General features: G+C 42.2%; 1 protein-coding gene across 1 annotated transcript in view; it reads right to left on the bottom strand.

The window, feature by feature from the left end:
- Positions 1 to 23,251, bottom strand: part of RP1 (RP1 axonemal microtubule associated) — a 221,553-nt gene that overhangs the window by 126,149 nt on the left and 72,153 nt on the right. Inside the window, exons 19-24 of the mRNA XM_063131303.1 lie at positions 20,484 to 20,616; positions 19,461 to 19,612; positions 16,618 to 16,772; positions 13,720 to 13,778; positions 12,414 to 12,458; positions 6,517 to 6,680 (exon numbers count right to left, since the gene is read on the bottom strand). Of these exons, the coding sequence (XP_062987373.1) occupies positions 6,517 to 6,680; positions 12,414 to 12,458; positions 13,720 to 13,778; positions 16,618 to 16,772; positions 19,461 to 19,612; positions 20,484 to 20,616 (708 nt within the window). The remainder of the gene's footprint in view (positions 1 to 6,516; positions 6,681 to 12,413; positions 12,459 to 13,719; positions 13,779 to 16,617; positions 16,773 to 19,460; positions 19,613 to 20,483; positions 20,617 to 23,251) is intronic.

Here is a 23,251-nt window from a genome sequence, read left to right as displayed (position 1 = left end):
TGGAGTTTGTTTAATACAATCTTAGGGGAAAGTATAGTGTGTTGTTTTACCATAATTGCAGCTTCAGGCTGCTGTACTATTTCATTTGCACAGAAATAAAGAAATAATTTTTAAAAATAAAAAATTAACTGCAGGGGAAAGGAGAATGTAGAGAATGTAGAGAATTTAGGTGGTAGATTTCACCGGCATAGTAGCGCTCCAGTTGAAAAGATACACGAGCTGAAAGAGAGCATCAATGCACAGAAGTGAAAGTGCCTAGTGCTCAACTTGCTAAGGAAACAGAGGGGGAAACTGCAGATGAAAACCAGATGAAAAAGTAGGGGGATGGAGCTCAAGGTGTAGATCTGGCCTCAGAAGGGTTTATCCCTCTTCCCTAGGCAACAGAGGTGAAAAATATCTCCCTCTGGCTTTGCTGGGGAAAAGAGCGCATACCATTGATCTGTGTCTCTGCATTCATATACAGCAAAGAATACACAATATAAAAAATCGACTCTGTGTTCAATTTCCTGCTTTAATTGGGAAACTTGGAAATTTCTCTTTTCTGTATAGTATTTCAATGACCATCCTCTGTCATCTTCATGGGGTCCAGTCTGCATGTCATAAAGCTGGTTTAAGATTCCATTCAGCAGGTGCTCATATTTTAGGAAATTATTCTTACACATTGGGAAATATTTTTCTTTACCCTTAAAGCTGCTGTTTATTCTGCTAATATAAATGATAAGCAGGAGTATTTATATTAGATTTCCATCTGTCAATATAGAATAGCCTGGGTGTTAAACACACACACACACAGATAGAGAGAGAAAGAGGTGGGGAGAGAGAGAGAATAGCCCAAACCCATATAAGCTATTGGCCTTTCTCGTCTGAATCCTTTACTCACCTAAGATTCCAAAAGTATTTAAGAGAAGGTATCATGCCAGTATGATGCATGCCATATGCCAGCAAATTTGGAAAACACAAGAATGGCCATCAGATTGGAAAAAAAATCAACTTATATCCCCATACCAAAAAAGGGAAACACCCCCAAAAAATCTATTTCTGTTTTATTGACTATTCTAAAGCCTTTGACTGTGTGGATCATAACAAATTGTGGCAAGTTCTTGGTGGTATGGGGTTACCAAGTCATCTTGTCTGCCTCCTGAGGAGTCTGTATAATGAACAAGTATCAACAGTACGAACAGACCACGGAACAAGGAACTGGTTTAAGATTGGGAAAGGAGTATGGCAGGGTTGTATACTCTCACCCTACCTATTCAACTTGTATGCAGAACACATCATGCGACGTGCCGGGCTTGACGAATCCAAGGCTGGAGTTAAAATCGCGGGAAGAAACATTAACAATCTCAGATATGCAGATGATACCACTTTGATGGCTGAAAGCGAGGAGGAGCTGAGGAGCCTTATGACAAAGGTGAAAGAAGAAAGTGCAAAAGCTGGGTTGCAGTTAAACCTCAAAAAAACCAAGATTATGGCAACCAGCTTGATTGATAACTGACAAATAGAGGGAGAAAACCTGGAGGCAGTGACAGACTTTGTATTTCTGGGCGCAAAGATTACTGCAGACACTGACTGCATCCAGGAAATCAGATGACGTTTACTTCTTGGGAGGAGAGCAACGACAAATCTTGATAAAATAGTTAAGAGCAGAGACATCACACTGACAACAAAGGTCCACATAGTTAAAGTATTCCCTGTAGTAACCTATGGCTGCAAGAGCTGGACCATAAGGAAAGCTGAGCGAAGGAAGATAGATGCTTTTGAACTGTGGTGTTGGAGGAAAATTCTGAGAGTGCCTTGGACTGCAAGAAGATCAAACCAGTCCATACTCCAGGAAATAAAGCCAGACTGCTCACTTGAGGGAATGGTATTAAAGGCAAAACTGAAGTACTTTGGCCACATAATGAGAAGACAGGATACCCTGGAGAAGAGGCTGATGCTAGGGAAAGTGGAAGGCAAAAGGAAGAGGGGCCGACCAAGGGCAAGATGGATGGATGATATTCTGGAGGTGACAGACTTGACCTTGGGGGAGCTAGGGGTGGCAACAGCCGACAGAAAGCTCTGGTGTGGGCTGGTCCATGAAGTCACGAAGAGTCGGAAGCAACTGAATGAATAAACAACAACAAATCATGCCAGTATCCTCCAACAGAGCTTTGTAAAATACTCCATTCTTTATCTTCAATTCACCAGCTACTCTAGTTCCCAAACCATCTTAAGCACAGATTGCCAACTGTGCTGATATGTGCCAAGTTACATGATGTGTTCTGAAGGGGCAGACAGTTTAAACCTATACAGCCACTGCCTATGCAAGACATTCTGTCAATATGTACTAACCTTAAGAACATTACTGTCAGCGCAGTACAGTGATGAGAGGCATTCCTTCTGTCTTCTTATATTTTATTTCACTGTTGCAAGCAATAAGTGTACCTACCTATCCATCACTGTCAACGTTTCTTACATCTCAAAATGAGTATTAACAACATATCAACAATGTACAGAAGGGTGCAGTATTCCCTTCCATTTCCCTCCAGTTCTCAAACCAGAATACCCAAATTATTATTATTATTATTATTATTATTATTATTATTATTATTATTATATCCTGCCTTTTGTCCAATGCTGGGTCTCAATGCGGCATTACAAAATTTAAAACATATACATTTAAAACCTATAAATAGAGATATACAAAGTTAAAAATATATTAAAAATATTCCAATATTAAAACATTTAAAGATTTTAAATGATAGCTTTAAAAGTCCTTGGCATAGACAGAGGTCCCAATTATTCGCCAAAGGCCTGCTGGAACAAAAATGTCTTTGCCTGCCTCATAAAGCACATCAAGGAGGGAGCCAGTCAAGCTTCCCTGGGAAGAGAGTTCCAGAGCACTGGAGCAGCCACCAAGAAGGTCCTCTCCTGCGTTCCCACCAGGCGTGCCTGTGTTTTGACTGAGAGAAGGGCTTCTCCTGTAGATCTTGACGCATAGGCAGGCTTGTAAGGGAGAATACAGTTTTTCAGATAACCTGGACCCAAGCTGTATAGGGCTTTATAGGTCACAACCAGCACTTTGAATTGTGCATGGAAACAAACTGGAAGCCAGTGGAGCTGTTTTAACAGGGGAGTTGTATACTCCCTGTAACCAGTCAACACTCTGGCTGCAGCTCTTTGAACCAGCTGAAGTTTCCAAACACTCTTTAAAGGCCGCCCCACATATAGCGCATTACAGTAATCCAAACGGGATGTAACTAAGGCATGTGTCACCATGGCCAGGTCAAACATCTCTAGGAATGGGCACAGCTGGCGCACTAGCTTTGACTGTGCAAATGCACTCCTGGCCACCACTGAAACCTGGGCATCCAGGCTCAGAGCTGAATCCAGAAGTACACTCAAGCTGCAGACCTGTGTCTTCAGGGGGAGTGTAACCCCATCCAGCATAAGCTGAATCCCTATTCCCAGATTTGCCTTTTGACTGGCCAGGAACAGCTTTGTCTTGTTTGGATTAAGCTTCAATTTGTTTGCACTCATCCTGTCCACTACTGCTGACAGAAACAGCTTCCTTGGAATTGGGTGGAAAGGAGTAGTAGAGTTGGGTGTCATCAGCATCCTGGTGGCACCACACCCCAAAACTCCGGATAACCTCTCCCAATGGTTTCATGTACATGTTAAATTGCATGGGGGACAAAACTGAACCCTGAGGGACACCACAGGGCAATGGCCAAGGAGTCAAACAGGAGTCATCCAGCACCACCTTCTGGGTCTGCCCCTCCAGGAAGGAATGGAGACACTGTAAAACAGTGCCTCCAAGTCCCATCCAAGCAAGGTGCCCAAGAAGGATACCATGGTCAATGGTATCAAATGCTGCTGAGAGGTCCAGCAGAACCAGCAGGGACACACTCTCCCTGTCCAGTTCCCGGCGAAGATCATCCACCAAGGCGACCAAAGCTGTTTCTGTCCCATAACCAGGCCTGAAGCCAGATTGAAATGGATCAAGATAATCCATCTCATCCAGGAATCCCTGGAGTTGAGAGGCCACCACACGCTCCAATACCTTGCCCAAAAATGGAATGTTGGAGACTGGATGGTAGTTAACCAATACCGTGGGGGTCAAGGAGGGCTTTTTCAATGTGGGTCTTACCACTGCCTCTTTCAAGCAGCCTGGCACCCTGCCTTGGCAAAGGGAGGCATTGATCACTCCATGAACCCACTCAGCCAGTCCCCTCTGGCTGCTTTTATAAGCCAGGAAGAGCAATGACCTAGTACACACGAAGTGGCTCTCACCTCTCCAAGGATCCTGTCCACATCATCAGGCTGTACAAATTGAAAACTATCCAATAACACTGGACAAGCAGGTGCCAGAGTTACATCCACTGGGTCTGTATCATTATACTTAGTATGTTATATACCTTTTCCACATTTAAACAGAACATGGAAAGAAAGAAAAAAGATGAGTATCTATGGGGCTCTGAGCTCATAAAACCAGAAAACAGAAGATGATGAAACATTCACAAGTGGATGCACCTTTCCCCCCATTTTGATTCACATTGATCAACCCCAATATTCTGTTTCATAATTACTAATGCAGATCCAAATCCCAGATGAACAGGGATCAAAGCGCTGAAGATATGAAACGCGCTGCCATCCAAACCAGAAAAGAAGCCAGCTTTTCTTGGCAGCCCTTCACCAGCAATGGGTCTAATTCATGCGTTCACCAATGCAGTACCAAGGACAGCAGAACAGTAACTCAGGGGTACAGCAAATACTTTGTATTGCCGGAGAAGCAGGAGCGGAGCGGGGGGCTTCGCCTACCCTAAAGGCGGAGGCAAAGAGGATTGGGGGGCCGGCGGAGTGTTGCGGAGCGGATCAAGGTGAAGGCGAATCCTTCGCCTCGATCTGGAGCTCCGCAAGAAAGGTAAGTGGGGTTTACCGGGCCCTGCCGCTGTCGCTGTCGCCTGTGCGGCGCCGGCGCCGGGGCCCAGTAAACCCCCCTCCCTCCTCTCCCTTACCTGCGTCCGTCCGCGGTCCCTCGGCTTCTTCAATTGAGCCCGCGGCTCAACCAGGAAGTCTAGGCCGCACTTGCGGCCCAGACTTCCTGGTTGAGCCACGGGCTCAATTGAAGAAGCTGAAGGACCGCGGATGGACGCAGGTAAGGCCCCCTCCCCCTTGGTCTCTGCAGGTAAGGGAGAGGAGGGAGGGGGCCTTACCTGGCACCACTCCCCTTCACTGCGGAGCTCCGATTCGGAGCCGGAGCTCCGCGGTGAAGAGGAGCGGACTATGGGCGGAGCGGAGCGGGCCGATCCAAAATTTTCGGATCGGCCCGCAGGGCGGAGCGGGGGGTCCGTGCACACCCCTACTTTGTATACAGAAGGCCCCACATTCAATCTCCAACATCTCCAGATAGGAAAGTCCGTTGCATGGAATTCTGAAAAGCTGTTTGTGAAAACTTTAGGATACAAGGAAAGTTTAAGTCCCTGAAGTAGCACAGCCCTGAATGTTGGATTGGTAATGAGGAGGCACTGGTTTGGGTCAACATCTATTAAGTCTCAATGAGGCTTATTCTGAGTAGACACGCACAGGATTGCATTGTAAATGGACTATAAGCCACTAAATGGTATTAAAGAAAAAGACCATGAGCCACTTCTGACTTGGATTCTGGGCTGTGACTTTCTGGAAACCAGGATGAAGGATGGGCAATGGCTGGTGTCCTCCATTGCTCATTGCCTGTTGTGAAAGTAGGGATTCATTTTTGGCTGTCATGGTCAGAACTATGACCCCGGCCCTGTGGAGTTGTTCCTCCCCTCACCATTGCAACTCGCTCTGGCCCTGGCAATGGTGGTTGTGAGAAGGAGGATCTGTAGATGCCACAGTCTACTTTTTCACTGTCTCTCTGCCTAACAAGCAAGCAAGTGGTAGCAATGATAAGAAAGAGGATATGGAGCAACCGCCGCAGCTGCTGACAATGGTGATGAAGGAGGTGGCCCATGGAGAATGTCTTGCCTAAGAGCCTTCAAAAACCTGGAGCTAGCACTGATGGACATCCTGGGAAAGGATATGTCTACTGCTTGCTGTGGGCTTGAGGACTAGTGGCTGAAATGGACACATCAGCCCAGACTCTCTCCAGACAGGCTGCAATCTTTTTTTTAAAAAAATAAATAAATCAGCCTAAACATGTGCAAGACTGCAATCTTTGCCTTATGACATAACAGCAATATGTGCACTGCTGTGGAAAAGAGCGGAGAAGTAGATATCCAATATTGGCTTACAATCTTCCGAGACTGAATCTTCTACTTGAACGCTAATCCTGGTAATGTACTGTTAAGTTGATTACTGCCATAAATACACAATTACTCTATTCTCTCAGGGATGCTGCATGCCATATCAATGAACAATTCAGAAAATGAAATACAGAATTGAAATCATTGCAATGAAATGGTTATATCTGCCACTTATTCACCTTGGAGTAAACCTGCTCTGAATAACTTGCCTAAGTAAATTCTTCATTATTTTTAAGAAGTAGCATTGTACCTTGAACGTATCGGTGCTGTTGGGATTAAACAGCTGGTGCTTCCCAGATCCCAGTATAAGAGGACCTGAAGCCTTGTTTTCTCCGTAAACATAAAGGGACACGGTTGCTGTTGTGCCAGCTGTTTCAAAAGCTCCAGTGACTACAGTGATTTTCCAATCTTCTCCTGAAGGTAAAAACAAAATGAAAATGAGTGCCACTGACAGAGCAGTTTTATCTCAGTAACTACTATGTGCCTGGAGAGTCGCGTGGTACCAGCTTTATTGCAAACAATGCATCACCGAGCCTAGGGAACCGTAACAATTGTGCACTTAAAAAGGAAGGTAGTGCTCAGAGAAGTGATGGATAAATGGGGAAATGTTGAGGTTATGTGTGCATAGGGATCAGTATGTAAGGTCAAACTGAGCCTAGATTCCATTTAATTCTAGAGCAATGGAGCTCAGCCTTTTTGGCCCAAGAGCTGCATGTGATGCTGGTTTGGGAGCTGCGCGCGAGCACACACACACACACACACACACACACACAGAGCAACAGTCATGATGCAGATTGCTATTTCCCTGCTGGTGGCAGCAGTGCGAAATGAACAAATTGTATGAGGGAGGTCCCCAGGGAGAGGGAGTGGAGGCTTTCGGTGTAGGTTTCTAGACATCCAGAACACATTTTCTTTAAATGATAATGTGGATGAAGAGAACTTTCTTATAATTTTGTGCTTATAATTTGGATGTTTTATAGGACAATTTCTTTTCTTTGTGTGCTGAACCAAAAGGTCAAAGGTTCAGGAAGTCCAAGGTCTGGTGCTACCAGGTCTGCAAAACAAGTGAGAGAACAGGAAGCACAGCATGTGGTCAGCCACAGAAGGAGCTGGCAAGAAGGGATTGTTTTTATTGAGGTGGCAAAATGTCCCTACAGAAATAAAGGTATGTTCGAAGTTTGCAAAAAGCAAAATTTTGCATATAGCAAAGTGGTCCGAAGGACGGGGAGTCAATTTAGGGTAATAGTGAGCCCTCCTGGTTGGTTTGAGTGATAAGAGCACAGGCTAGCTTTATTATATGAAAACTTGAGGCAAACAAAAGAGTTTTAGAGAAGAGGTTGGTAAACTAGAAGGAGGAAGAAATAAGATTAAGAGAGAAAGCTGATTGAGAAAGCTGAGAACTCTGACAGTAAGCTAAGAATTTGGATAAAATAGGGCAGTCTAGTTAGGATTAGCTGGATATGATCTCTTCCAGCAGGCCTATCCAGTGGAATTTTAAGATGTTTTAAAAATGTTTTTAGGATGTTTATTTATTTATTTATTTTATTTATTTATTACATTTCTATATTAGAATGTAAGCCTATGCGGCAGGGTCTTGCTATTTATTGTTTTACTCTGTACAGCACCATGTACATTGATGGTGCTATATAAATAAATAATAATAATAATAATATACCGTCCAATAGCCGGAGCTCTCTGGGCGGTTCACAAAAATGAAAACCATTCAACGTATTGGATGTTTTTAACAATGTATATTATGTTTTAATTGAGTATGATGTATTTTATCATTTATTGTTGTTCCCTGCCTCGATCAAAATGGAGAGGCAGGCAAGAAATAAATTTATTATTATTGTTATTTTATTATTAACCCTGGTTAATTTCTTACCCTTTTGCTTTTATGGTGTGTGTGTGTGTGCGCGCACACACATGTTCATAGAATCATAGAATAGCAGAGTTGGAAGGGGCCTACAAGGCCATCGAGTCCAACCCCCTGCTCAATGCAGGAATCCACCACTCAACGTTGTAACCACTCAACCATTAAAATATTTTCCTAATAATTCTTTATCAGTAAAATTTAAAAGTTTCATTGTTAAATGTTATGGTTTCCACCCTAGACTTAGAACCAAACCACATATTACGTAAAAGTATTTACGAAAGACACAGGGATTTTAAGGTTGTTTGGTGGGGGCAGCTAGGGAAAATAAAGATATTTACTAGGTGGCAGCAGAAAGGTCATAGCAAGGGAAGGGTAAACAAGCATGTGACACTCTATTTGGTACGGTCTTCTTTCCACACAAAGGTCAGGGCAGACATGCATTTTTATCTATGTTAGAAAAGCTTTGTTGTTGCTTATCTTGGTTTTCTGTTTTTCAAAATCTGAATTGGAAATCTCATATTGGTTTGTGTTCTTAAATTCTGAGCTGACCTCAAGGCCTATTCTGGTTACCTCTAATATCATAGTATTTATTTATTTATTTATTTATGGGTCATGTTGTTCTCTGTCTGACAGCTGGGGAGGGGAAAAGGATGCACAACATGCATGGTTTTATACATTTATCTTGCCTATGTAATACTATTTTAATATACCATTGTAAATATCAGAGTTGCATGTAGCCAATGTCTATATTCATAATTAGACTTGCATGTACGTTGCTGATATGGATATGTATCTTGCTACTCATTGAAGCCCTGTTGAATTGACTGGATGCACATTTTGATGTGAATACATATTTAGCTTGGATTACTAGTTGAGTTGCATGATTAGTCACTTGTGACTAGAGCTGGATTGAGGCCAACATTTCTAAGTAACCCTCCACATGCTCAAACGTATCCTTTAATTTTCAATATGTAAATTACATCCAAAAAAACCAGGAATTATGTTCAATTCCCCCACTTTGGAGGATTTTCTGCCTGTATCTACAGTAGCCTCCATTTAGCAATTACAGTCTGCAGAGAGCAAACACAATTAATAAAATACCAACCCACAGACTTCTTAGGAATAAATGTCACAGTGAGTACTTCAGCTATATTAATAGAGGGAAAACCTTAGGCTTGTTAATTGCTGAGTAAAGATGGGAGCCCCGAATCATAGACTCTCTTTTTGCTCAGTTGTTGCCTTCCCTTAGAAAGGGGCTGGGTGGTAGGTCTAAGGTCCCAATTCCCACATCCCACAAAGACAGGCAATCTGGCAGCAATGCATTGGTAGACCATTTAGTCCTTTCATCTGATATTATATTATGTTATCTGGAAGGGACTCAGATGACACAACAATGACCTTTGGCATAAGCCAGCTGGGCACCTTGAGTTTTCCCCTGCCCTAAGGCTGGTCCTTTCAGGCAGGAGAGCTCACGTCATCTTCAGTCCTTTGAACTGGAGTCTCAGCCATTTTGGAGGTAGCTGCTCCCTGGGCATTTCCTCCCCATGTATTCCTCTCTCCTGCCCTCTCACCACTTTCCTGGCCTTCTCCTCCCCCATCTTCCTTTTATCACTTGCCACTGAAGGTGTAGAGTGAAGCCAAACATCCACTAGGCAGGACCCCTGGCTTTGGGCACAAATAAATGCATGCATCTACACGTTACAACAGGGATGGGGATCACTTGTCACAGGGAGGCTATGTTATGCAAATGTAATGTGTACCTCAGTTGTAAATGTATGCTCCTGGAGGTCCAGAAAATGCACATGGGGGCACATGCATGAGAGCAAGTGTATGGTTTATGATTCTGGACTTGGAATTGTAAACTCTGATAGTTTGTAATGCTTGCCTTCAATATAAAGACAAGTACTATGATCCTAAGTCCTTCTTTGGCCAAGATCTTCATCTGAGCCAGAGAGAAATGTTTCATTCCCTCCCTCTACTACCCACCATAAAACTTGTCTTGCTGTTCCCACAGTTGTTTCAGCAACAGGGATGAGAGGAGGTGCTGTCAGTCCTTCTCTCAGCCCAGGTGTGTGAAATACTAGTGAAGCTGCTTTCACTGTAAGATGATCTGGGGAAACAATGAGCTCCATCACACCTACTCCCTGCCCCCCCCCCCCCGCCACACACTTTGAGTCTGCTGTTTCCTCCTCTGTTTCCTTAGCGAATCTAGAGCTGGGCACTTTCATGTCTGTGTGCTATTTCAGTTCATGTATCTTTGCTGCACTATTTCAGCTCATGTATCTTTACACCTGCTGGGGAAATCTCCCACCCAGCTCCCTACATTTTCCTTCCCCCTGCAGTTAATTTTTTTAATGTTTTTTTATTTCTGCGCAAATACAATAGTATGGCAGCCTGAAACTGCGCAATTATGGTAAAACAACCCACTATGCTCTCCCCTAAGATCATATTAAATAATATAAATGAAGAGGAAGTATTACAATTAGTTTCTGGAGAAGTTTGTGGTCAATGTTGGCATGGCAACAGGAAGACAACACTGTTCTGGTCAGGAAACCTAGACATGCCTACTCAGGAGTGAGAACCATAGAGTTGAATGGGACCAAGTCATGGGCACAGGCAGCAGCGGCCTCGCTTGCCTTCTCTGTGAGGTGTTCAGGTGCTCTCTCTCCCTCACTCTTCACAGTTGAGCAGTTGAGTGGAGAACTGCCCCACCCTCCTCTTTTGTCAGTGAGACTGCCCTTAGACACACACGTCCTCAACAAAAAATGGGATGGTCCAATATAGCACAAGGACAGCAGCTTTATTGCACATGGAAGGGGAAAAAACTGAATTTCCCCACTCCAAAATAAGATGGAAAAGGGAGGGGAAGAGGCAAGGTGAGCGCAGGACAGGGACAACGTCATGTGAGTACTACCCTGCAAAAACACATTCCAAGCATGCCAAGTATGTGATAAATCACTGGTGTGATGGAGCTCAATATTTCACAGGAGTTCTAAGACTCACGGCTACTCTAGAGTGTTTTACACACTGGAGAGGAGGGATGGAGTATAAAACAGAAACTTCCTCCCACCCCCTTCTCCATTTTCACTGGAGCTACTTTCAGAACAGAGGGGGGGGGCAGAGAGATGCTGGTGTTACTGCATCCAAGCAAGACCCAGCAGTCACTAGGTAAGATTTGAGAGATTGTGGGATTGGGGCGCAAGGGTATTTTAGAGCCTCCTCTGGGGGAATGTCTGGCGGTTATTAGCAAATTCAGAATGCTTGGAATAAAATATCCTTCCCTCCTTTGAGAGTTATAAATGGTGTCTTCTAATTTTCAGGCCCAATCAGATTTACTGGAGGAGTTCACCTATGATGGCCAGCAACAAATTCATGGAAGAAAAGGCTATCAATGGCTCCTAGTCAGGATAGCTAAATATTGCATAGTGTTGCAAATGTAACTGCTCTCCCAGTACAATATCTTCAGAAAAAGACAAATATTTAGAACAAAACTAGTTGTTTAAAGTAATATTTGCAAAGGTATATAAAAGTTTATATAAGTAAGGTGATGTCTTGAATATGTTTTTGTGTCTTACTCAGATTCACATAATATAATTAGTCATTTATCAGGCAGGCTCCACTTGAATCAAAGATACTTGAATGTAATCGTACATTAGGCCTACAAATTTTCAAAATGTTCTCTTGACTATTCCTTAAAAACTGTTCAATTCAGGACCACTAAAGGAGTAAAACCTCATAGACATGGTTAAATTATCTAGAATGGATGAAATCACGTGTTCTCTTCCCTTTCAGGGAAGATTTTTTCCACCATCTGACCCTGCTAATCATGGTCAACTTACTCACTATTTGTTTACCAACTGTGTAGGGTTGCTTGTTCCCCAATCTGCTGCCTCGCACCATCCCCCAGCCCCCCACCAACTGTCTGGTAATGAGATCCTAGCCAATCTGGGTTCATGATAAAACTGCAACCATTTCATGATACCAGAGTAAAGGTAGGAAGCAGCAGCATCATTCTGAGTTGATTGTGTTGAGTCACATAACCAATCAGATTGGGATACATATTCACCAACAAACTAATTCAGAGTGAAGTCAAGAAGCACTGTCCTCTTTCTTAATGACTGTTGCTGAGGAAATGGGTTTATGAATTCTTTCACCCCTATTTGCAATCCCAAATGGTGAGACTTTTAAAAAGGGGCAAAATGTTCACAGAAATCCCATTTTAGCTTAGCCCTGGTATTGATTAAAAGGTAGAAAGGAGCAGCAGAATTTACCATTTTCTTCCTCTTGCATTTTCAGCTGATGATTTATTTGCATTTCTGCCAAAAATAAAACAGCAGTGTCGTTAATAATAGAGTTGTCAGGTTACAATGAAAAGTGGAAGGAGGGAGGAGGTGCTCATATGACATTAACTCTTCTGCTTCTGCAGGAGAAAATGTATTTCTTTACAGACCAGTATTGTAGCGCAGAAGCACCTAAGTGAAGGTCACCTCAAATTGTACATTGAATAAGTGACATTCACTTATTCTGCACAGCCCCCAAAGCACAGCAGTGAGGAAGCTCTGGAGCAATAGGCCAAGCAAAACCAGCACTATGATGCCTGCACTGGGGCCTGATCACTGATTGAATAATAACTGGTACTCCTGGGCCAATGGCTGCTTTCCAGGGTTGCCACAGGACAGCTATGCCAAGCAAGGGCACATGCAGTGTTTTCCAGGGCTGAACAGAAGTCAGGAAGACCCTGATAGCTGCTACAAATGAACACCTACCTTTCCAAGTAGGAAGACCAGTGATTACATTGTGTTTTACCTGCCATAACATAAATAAGCTCTTCTATAGCTTCAGAAAAGAGAGTAACTACTTGTTACCAAAAGTTCTAAGAGAGGGTTCCTGTGAGTAAGTTCCAGCAAGGTGCAACTGCCCAGAGAGCTTCGGCTATTGGGCAGTATACAAATGTAATGAATGAATGAATGAATGAATAAACCACTAACATAAATTACGATGCACTAGTGTAAATTATCCTTAATCCCCACACTCATTTCCCTGAGAAATAATTGTGCCAGCTAACACTATTGGCACTGTGATAAAGTAGTTCATGCTAGTGCATCATGATTTATGTTAATAGTTGCCCCCGTTGGATGCTGCCTTGGGATTCCCTTGTCTTTTATACTAATGCAGGAGCAGAGGGCACCAGCAGAGAAAAATCACAAGGCAGGAAGGGGTTACCAAACCCATTCGCCCATCCCCCCCACATGCACTCACTGGGCCAGTTTGAACAATCAAACAGTCCACTGTGGCTTATTTAAAGCCCTGGTGGGTTGTGGTATGGATGGCCATTTTGAATATTTAAGCTGTAGCCACAGAACCCATGGCTTGTTTTAATGTGCTGTTCCACAAAAGTGAATGTATATAAGCAGATTGTCCATGTAACTTTGTTTGTTGCACAAATAATACAAATTGATTTACAGAGCAATCCTGTCCATGTTTGCCCATAAGTAAATCCCGCTGTCTTCAATGGGGCTCATTCCCTCCTGTTTAGGATTGCAGCTTCAATTGTCAAATTCTAACCATATCCTTTACCTTGAAGCAAGAGCTCTATTTCAGAATGAATTATGCCTTGGGACATAAATGGCAACCATCTGCAAATAAGAGAAAAGGAAGAATGTATTGAAGAAAGAGAAGAAAATGGAACCTGTTTTGATATAAAAACTGGGATAATCTCTCAAAGTGAACATGCTGCACAGGATGGGAAGTCCTAGAGAGCTTTAAACACATGATAATAAAATACCTCCACATGAAACACATGGCAGTATCATGCTGTAGCTCTTAATTTTCAGAAACCTTGGAGAATACACTGCAGCCTTATAGGAACAGGTCTTAGAAGCAATAAAACTGTAACAACCAACTTACAAAAACTTAGGGCCAGATGACATGTGACCCCAATCATCACATTGGGGTTGCCCAATCTGGACTGGAACCCTGGCTCTGGAACTCTATTTGGGACACAATCCTATGCATGCATGGACAGTAGAAAGTCCTACAGATTCAAAAATGCTTCAGCTGGCATGGCTGCATGGTGGGGTATGCTGTGAGTTGCTGGACTTTTCTGTCCAAACATGCAAAGGATTGCACTCTCAAGCATTTCTCCTATCCGTGCCATCTCCTATCCATGCCTATAGGAGAAATAGGAATTTCTCCTATTCACATGCCACAAGGCTGCAGTGTACCGCACAAGGTCTCTATAGGTTAAGGACTATAGCATGGATTGGTCTACAGAGCTAGTCCTGCCATGCAGCAGGGGTGAAGTGACCTGATTTGGGTGGCACTGAATTGGATTCAGTTGGGGGAGGACTGAGTAGATGAAGACAGGAATTAGTGACTGAAAGGTGCAGAGGGGCAGCATTTGGGCTCCACTGAGCAAAATGTCAAAAAGAGATATAAAAAAGAGAGCTGATCTGAGCAAGACAATAAGATTCAGCAAACCTCAAGCCAGGGTTTGACCTCACATGTGAGGAGAACGTCCTTATGCCTCTTACGGAGAGCAGACTTCAACATACTTTCCAGTTCTGTGCCCTCAGGAACTGGAGGGTACTAAAATGTCCTGTGAGTTTCTTGGACAACTTTTAAATACTCAAGCATCTTTGTCCTCTAAACACTAGCAAGAACCTTTGGTTTGGAAGAGAACCATTTAATAAGCAAATGAGGGAACTCAGCACCTTGATAGAGATGCTCACTTTCAAACAGGAAAGGATCTAGCTAATCAAATATATGAAGTGGCTGATTACTTCTGCATTAGATATTGTGAAGGACGGGTGATTATATATGCACATATTTTTTGCAACAGAACTTTAAAAAAACTTAGGCTTCTAAAAATAAAATGAAACAAAGAAACATACAGTATAGCTGACATTCTTAGAAGTTATTTTAAGTCAAGCATTTTGGAAGTGAGAAAAATGTTGGCACTCTACAGTTAAAGGGCCGGGTTTTGGCTGTGCTAGGGGTGGCCTACTTGTGGCCTACTACAAATCCCATCATCCCTCACCATTGGCTATGCTAGCCAAGGGAGTTGGCCTACAACTGATGGGAGTTGTAGGCCAAACATCTGGAAGGCCACAAGTTGGCCACCCTAGTCTGTGATATCAGACCCTGCTAAAAAAGAAAAGAACAATACATCTTTTGCTGAATACAGCTGGCTAAGAAAAGGAAACAGGGCATTATTTGTTAGGAGGTGGTGAAGCTTGTATTAGAAAAAATATTATTTCTTCAGTATATTTTTCCACAACAAAAAGCTACTCCATGGGTGGTCTGGGGGGGCGTATCTTAAATTCAGTGGAGAAATGGTGTTCTAGATAGCTGCTTCAAAACGTTGAAATAAAATAACAATTCTTTCATCTATACCTTACAGCAACTTTTTTATTGAAGGTTTGGATCTTTGTTTTGCCAATCAGTCCCTATGTACCAATTATACCAAAATGACTGCACTAAAATGCCGTATTCATGAGTTTCTAGGTCAGGTGACTCATTGGAGAACAGTAAAGATCGTGAATTCTCTTTGGCCTAGTTCACATGTAAGAACAACCCAGAGTATAGGTGAAACATAGGTTGTCATTGAATCATGTGTTGTTGTTACACACAAACACTACACTACAGTTTAACTATGGGTTGTTATTCATGAGGAACCCAGGAAGAGAAGTCATGGTTTGTTGCTGGTTTGTTCATGGTTAACGAAAATTTCGACCACCATCTTGAAACAAAATGGTGGCCAATTGAAACATTTGAACACTCACTGCCTCTATGACATTTGTTTGATTGTTATGAAACTTTTAGGGGTTTTTCCTAAGTCTATCTGGAATGGATTTAGGCATAGTGAACATTTCAACCATTCGGGGGGATTGTCAAGTCATGTAAACCTGGTGATCATGGGTTATGCGAGTGTTAAACAAACCACCCACACTTGTTGGGTGTGCACAGCATGACAATCCCTGAATGGAAGTTGGATATGCAACCTGGTAGCCATGAGTGCCATGGCTCATTGTGGGTTAAATATCCCACAACAAGCTACAGCATGTCTTGCAAACCCAGCCTTTGTTGCAACAGATTAACACAACTACGCCCTGGAAAAAGAAGAGAAACTGCAGGGGGTTTTATTTGGATGCAGATAGAGCTACCTTTGAGCTTTGGAGGGGGGCATTTGGGGGCTCTGATGTGGAATAGTGAAATTTGCTGTCGCTCCCTATGCTTAACCTGCAATTGGTAAATAAACTCAAACATTACAAAACACCTTAAGTCTCTAGTGATATCTTCATCGAAAGGAAACAAAACCTAGGTCAGCATTGTGTCCCTGGAACCCCACATTGCTTGTGGAAGTCGGGCAAGAGTAACAGTATTTAACAGTTAAAGAGACGTTATTGTCAACTTAATAAATAAGGTGTTATTTGGAAAGTTACTTTTAAAAGAAGACTTTTAATTAAATACAACCTCTCACAGATGAAAATATATTCTGAGTTTTTCTCAGGTTCTCTGATGATTATTTTCTCACAGTACCAATACTGTGACATATTATAGGCCTTGCAGCTCAACAACACCTTCTGTAGGTTTCCAAGCGACACGGCTTGTATTTCAAACAGATCAGCCTAGAAGACAACAAATAGTCCCATACACATTAGTGCAGATGGTACTAACCGAAGGTCACAACCTGCTCAGTGCTGAAATATTATACTGTATACAGTATTGAGAGAGCTTGATTAATCATTTCCTTAAAAAAAAAAAAACATTTCCACTGGCCTTAAAGGAAATAGCAACCCTGTGAGGTAGGTTGGGCTGTGACTGGCCCAGAGTCACCCAGTGAGCATCTGGGGACTGGAGACTGGAACCTGGGGACTGGAACTGGACTGGGGACTGGAACCTGACACCTAGTCCAACACTCTATCCACTAAACTACACTGGCTCATGACACCACAGTGGACCAAATTGGCCAAATCTGTTGTTCCCCACTCAAGATACTCAGCTACATGACAATATGAACAAAGATATAATTTGGAGATGAGCCAGAGCTGGAATAGTTTGATAGTATACAGGACTAAGAAGAACTGCAGACACGAATGAGCTAAACATGGAAACTGCATTCTGAGAGCCAGCTAGTGGTGATGTTAAGAATATATTTGGCACTTCCATGCTTAGTTCTTGTTCACTGAATAGAAGTCATCAGACACCTGATCCAGATCAGGTTAATTGCATGGGGATGGGGTGGGTGGGGGTAGAGAGTAGATATAAGCCTTTGCTATGAGAATACTCCCAATCTGTATTGGGGTCTCCCTGTGGCTATTTGCCCTCAGAAGAAAGCTGTCTGACATCCCCACCCCACCCTACCCCTGTTCTATACAGTCATCTCCCCTGCAAATGCTACAATCCTATAAAATAAGATTAGGAGATATGAGAGAGAGAGAGAGAGAGAGAGAGAGAGAGAGAGAGAGAGAGAGAGAGAGAGAGAGAGAAATTACTGATTACTATTGCACCTGAAAAAAATAGAATAATAGCAGTTAAGTGGCTCATCTAACATTAGGGGTTAGACTCCCTGCTAGAGGTAGAATCACAGCATTTATACCATTTAATTCATTCATGATGACATAGTCATATGAGGTTCTGCAAGTAAGTATTTAGGCTGCATTCACCTGAAGGATGTCACAGAACAAAGGACATGAAATCAGAGCAGCCTGATGGGTCAGCACCATTGTAATGGCACACTCAAAATCATAAAATGCAGTTTAATAGCTTCATCACACAAGCCTTTTGAGCTGCTGACAGCATCCTAGAAGTGTTTTGGCAACCATAGGACCAGCTAAGTCAGGCACTCAGTACAACCTTTTGTGCATAATATTTGACAAAAAACTTTTATAATAAGATTTTAACTAACAAGAAGGATTAGGTCTGCTTGCCAAGTAATAGAATGGCTCTTTAGATGCATTAACACAAAAAACTCTACTCTGCCATCATAGGTATGCCTATCTAGTGTTTAACTCATTTTCATAGTAGAGAGTGGCACAGTTTGCACACAACAATAATCCTTGTGTTGTTAAAACCATGGGTTATCAGGACAGAGTAGCAGACAGCGAATGCATGAGCTGCCTCCCATGTCCTCATTACCTTCAGTTAACAATCCAGGAACACTCCCATTCCTGCATTGTTACCATGATGTCCAAACCCAGAAACTCTGGATTGATCATAGTTTGCTGTTGTGTTAAGTCCGGGTTGCTTTGTTGTTGGGTTAATTTTGTGTTGTTTAACTGCTAAACAACCCAGAGTTTCCAGGGTCGGACATCACAATAACAATAACAAGAATGGTGCATTCCTGGGTTGTTCATTGCAAGTGGAAGTAGTAAGTGAGCAGGAAGTGGCATGCTCACTCAATCCCGCTAGATACCAGCAATTGCTTGGTTAAACAACCCAGGAATTACCATTATGTGTGAATCAATTAAAATGTTCCATTTAAGCTACAGAGAGGTTAAAAAAGGAAAACACCAATTTCTTTCAACTTGGAAGATTCCAATAATGCATGCGTGCATTATACACAAGGACTCATTTCACCCTATCAAAACAAGTGGATTGTTTAAATTGGTGATGTGTGCTGGGTACCATTAGCCTAACTACCCACTAAAGTATGGCTTGTTGTGTCATCCAAACCCAGGCAGCATGGCTTGTATGAGGGGGAAATAACTCTCAAATAACCCATGACACCCAGGTTCAGACAACACGACAAACTGCACCCAGATGGTAAATTAAGGAAACGGTGCCTGGCAGACTGCTGATTTAAACAACCCCGGTGGATTGTTTAAATCAGCAGTCTGCCAGGCACCATTTAAGCCATGGTGGGTTGTTCGATAATGCGAACTGGCCCAATATCTGCTTCACTTCCATGAAGCCATGGAATCATTTTTGGGTGTACTTACAACACATATTGACCTTGTACACCTTTCCAGACTGTATTTTTCCTTGTGCTTTTTCTTTACTTTTAACAACCACCATCAATGCCTCTCTTGCTGTTTTCGTTTTCTCAATTCTATTTTTATTCTATTTATTTCCCTTAAAATATTTATAGGAGTCTGCTTTTCCTGCTACTAATATTCTCTCTTAAAACATTGCTGAAAGTACAGAAGAATAACTATGAAAATATATAATAAAGTGTTGGGTAAATAAAGTGATATGTCTTTGGGCCCACGACCCGACTCAGTTTCCTTCAAAATTGATTTAAAGTATGCCTTGCATTAAAGCCACTTTCAATGTATTTATAAATGGAGTATGCATATATCCTTCAGCATTCTTACCATCCCTCTCTGAAATGTTATCGGCTTGTCAGATTTGTGAAGAAGTCTTAGACCGGAATCTCCTCTTTCTCCATATATACATAAATAAACTGAAGCATCTGTTTCAGCTTGCTCCAAATGCCCCGTGTACACAGAAACTTGATAATTCACAGCTAGAGAAAGAGACCAATATTTTAAAAGATGAAAATAATTTGAAATTGCATGAAGAGAATAAAATTTCATATTAGGCATAACCTTCAGGCTCCTGATTAAATACAACTTGCATTTGCAATATATTTACAAGGTTATTATCGCGAAGGTTACTAACACGACTAATGGGCATAATTTAGCCAAAGATACATTTTTATGTCCCACTGATTTAAATGATCCTAATGGAGCCCTCATCTAAAGCAGCAGTAGGCAACTTCAGGAATCTGCTGGGCAACATGAAAATGAATGAACAGGATCAAATTTAACTTGCAAACAAGCAATTTTTTACATTTTTGGCACTCCATAGTGCTACAGATGCCTTTTTTCACCTAAATCATTTTTGGGGATTGTGAGGGCCAGTGGGGGCTGCCACAGAGAGCAGTGTGTTGCCCAGCCTGTCATTAAGAGTGGCAATTATGTTGGATTGCACTCTAAAGGGTGTAACAGTGGCAAATTGTAGGTTAATTAATTGACAGACGATTTGCCACTGTGTGTGCCAGGTGCGTTCCGCAACCTGTTCAAATATTCAGCACCTGATCAGATGGATATTAGGTTGCTATGTGATGTCCGAACCTGAACACTATAGATTAATTGTGGGTTAAACAACCCACAGTTAGCCTAACTATTGTTTATAGGTTAACTGTGAGCTGTTTAATTATCCCATGATAGCTGCCATTACATGCACATTAAGTCTAAATATACTAAGCATTGGCTGGATTGTGGCCAATACTTTTTGTGAAAGCAATTTCTTGTAGAATGTATAATCTGGTAATCGTTGTGACAACAGTGCATTCACTCTTAGAGTTCTTTGACAAAAGAAAAATATTTTATTACTTGGATACAGGATTCTTCCTTTTTTCACTACTGGAAGTTCGCACAGGGTATCTCCATTCCCTCGACTCCTTGACAGCCATTTATTTGCTGGAAAATTCAGAATTTTGCCACTCTTCAGGTGTTGTAAAGTCACCTGTGAAAGAAACAACAGTAAAACACTTGGGTGTATTTCTAGCCTCTATCACTGTACTATACTTCTGTGATGGGCTGGAAAGCAACTAATTACAAAAATATATTTTACAACTTCAAAAATTGCCAATGACTACCCATAGCAGCCATTATATGTGCTAGTAGCAAAACCAAAAACAACTCCCTTCTTTCATATTGTTATCCTCTGTAAGAAATGTTCGATTTAATTTAAATTAGATTTAAAAATGGATCGGATTTTGCAGAATCCAGAATTAAGTTAGATTTTGCACAAGCAGTTCTTAGGGTTTTCTTTATTGTCTAGAACTTTGCATGTTTATTGGCACAGCTCCCCTTGCTGCTATTCAGCAAGGGCAAACATTAGCTGCAGTGCCAGAAAACACAGTTTTTCCAGTTTTACTTGTTTCCTTGGGTGAAGGTCGTCTTTTGAAAGCCAAAAGCTATTCTTATGAGCCTTGGGCTCAGATGTTAAAGAAAAGTGAAGCAAACATGATGGAGGGAGGAGGAAATAACTGGCACTGAACTGAAATGTTTCCATTCCAATCTGGGTTCTCTGTTTCTAAAGATAAGGTCCATGAGCTAATGTTAAGTTTTCCACTTGTGAGCTGAGATGTCAGAATAAAATATAGACATGTTTGTACAGGAGCAGGTTACCAGAGAAGATGCAGATATGTCTCTAGTTCTTACAGAGCTGTAGTGCATTGTAGCATGAATTTATTCTTAAAAAAGCAAAGAAAATCCTACCCCCAGGTAATACCCATCCCTGTGAACAAAAACACAAGGGAATAAGTGTGAAAGATCAGGCACGAAGGTTGTGGCATTGGAGCAATTTATGACCTTTAGTGCCATGACGGTACTGAGTCAACACAGGGAGGCTGCCTTCACGGTGCTGCTTTGCTGCAACTTTAGAGAAAACCCCACGGTTTCGCTGCAGTGGAGTGGGGGTGGGAAATCCCCAAGGCAGGAGAGAGCCTCAGGTTTTCTGGCATCCAGGTACTCGAACCCACACCCTGCCCTCTGCCTAGCTTCCGGAGACCAATCAGTAGTCATCATCCACACAGGAACAACTTCAGCTTGATGCCAAAGTGAGGTCACATGGTGAAAAGACCGTGGTGACCTCACTTCAAGGGAAAAAGTCAGGATAACTCCTTGACCTTTTAAATGTGGAGCTTCAGGGAAAAAGCCCCATGGAGGCTGCAAGATGGCAGCTGTGTCGTATAACTGGTGCGGAGCAAATAGACTGCGCAGACAGCCCCAGGATGCTGGACCTTCACAGCTTCCTGAAGACATTTTTATTCAAGCAGCCCTTTGGCATGAACACTGGTCATTCATTTGGGTGCTGTTGGATTCTTTCATTGTTGAGTTTTTAAACTGTGTTTTAATATGTTCTTTTGAACCATCCAGAGAGCTTTGGCTATTGGGCAGCATAGAAATATTATCCTATGATTGTTTTAATTATATTTTTATTTTAACTTATGTCTTTTATTGTTGTTAGACACCTAGAGTGCCATTTCCTAGTAGATTAAAATAAAACAAAATAGGAAAAATAAATCTAGTAGGGTAGATTTGTGCACTGAAGCAGGCTTCTGCACACAAATCACATACTAGACTAGAACCGCAAGAGCCAATGAAAAGCGTATCCAAGTCATCTATCAGCACCGCATCTGTTTCAATGGTACGCACATTCAGATACTCATGTGATGCAAATAGATGCCTTTGGCATCCAGATGCACATCCAGTGTGCAGTCATGCTTCCTGATCCAGCAAGTGATATGCACAAAGCTTTTGTTTTTTTGGATAAAAGCCTGGTTTGGTGCCATAATGCAAGCCTCCATGGACACCACTGCCAGCTGCAGTACAGACTAGGCACTGTAGAAAGATTTTGCATGAAAATGAACTGAACAGAGGAAGCACATCAGGAGAACTTGGCTAAGAGTAACATTACTAGTATTACTGTTGTTGTTCTTAAGTATTTTGGTGGCTCATTTTGAGGGCTTGAGGCTCTTCACAATCATATACATTATAATGTTGTAACCTTTACAACAATCCTGTAAGGGAGGTTGGTGTTATTATATTATTAGGGTGACCATATGGAAAGTTGAACAGGGCTTCTGTATCTTTAACAGTTGTATAGAAAAGGGAATTTCAGCAGGTGTCCTTTGTAGGCATGCAGCACCTGGTGAAATTCTTTCTTCATCACAACAGCTAAAGCTGCAGGAGCCCTGCCCTCTTGGCCAGATACAAAAGAGGGCAGGGATTTTCCTGTATAATATTGCCAGGATTCAATCATTTTTGTCTGTCTCTTCTGCCAAGATTCTTGTTCATGCTTTGGTTATTTCTCGGCTGGACTACTGCAACCTTCTTCTCACTGGCCTTCCTTCTTCTCACATCAGTCCATTGGTTTCTGTTCACCACTCTGCTGCTAAGATCATCTTCTTGGCTCGCTGCTCTGACCATGTTACTCCACTTGTGAAATCTCTTCATTGGCTTCCAATTCACTTCAGAATCCAATATAAACTTCTCCTGTTGACCTACAAAACTTTTCACTGTCTAGCTCCTTCCTATCTTTCCTCTCTCATCTCACACTATTGCCCCGCTCGTGCTCTTCGCTCCTCTGATGC

This window comes from Elgaria multicarinata, chromosome 7, assembly GCF_023053635.1.
Source record: "Elgaria multicarinata webbii isolate HBS135686 ecotype San Diego chromosome 7, rElgMul1.1.pri, whole genome shotgun sequence".
Taxonomy (NCBI): Eukaryota; Metazoa; Chordata; class Lepidosauria; order Squamata; family Anguidae; genus Elgaria; species Elgaria multicarinata.
This window is presented reverse-complemented; position numbering and strand designations above follow the sequence as displayed.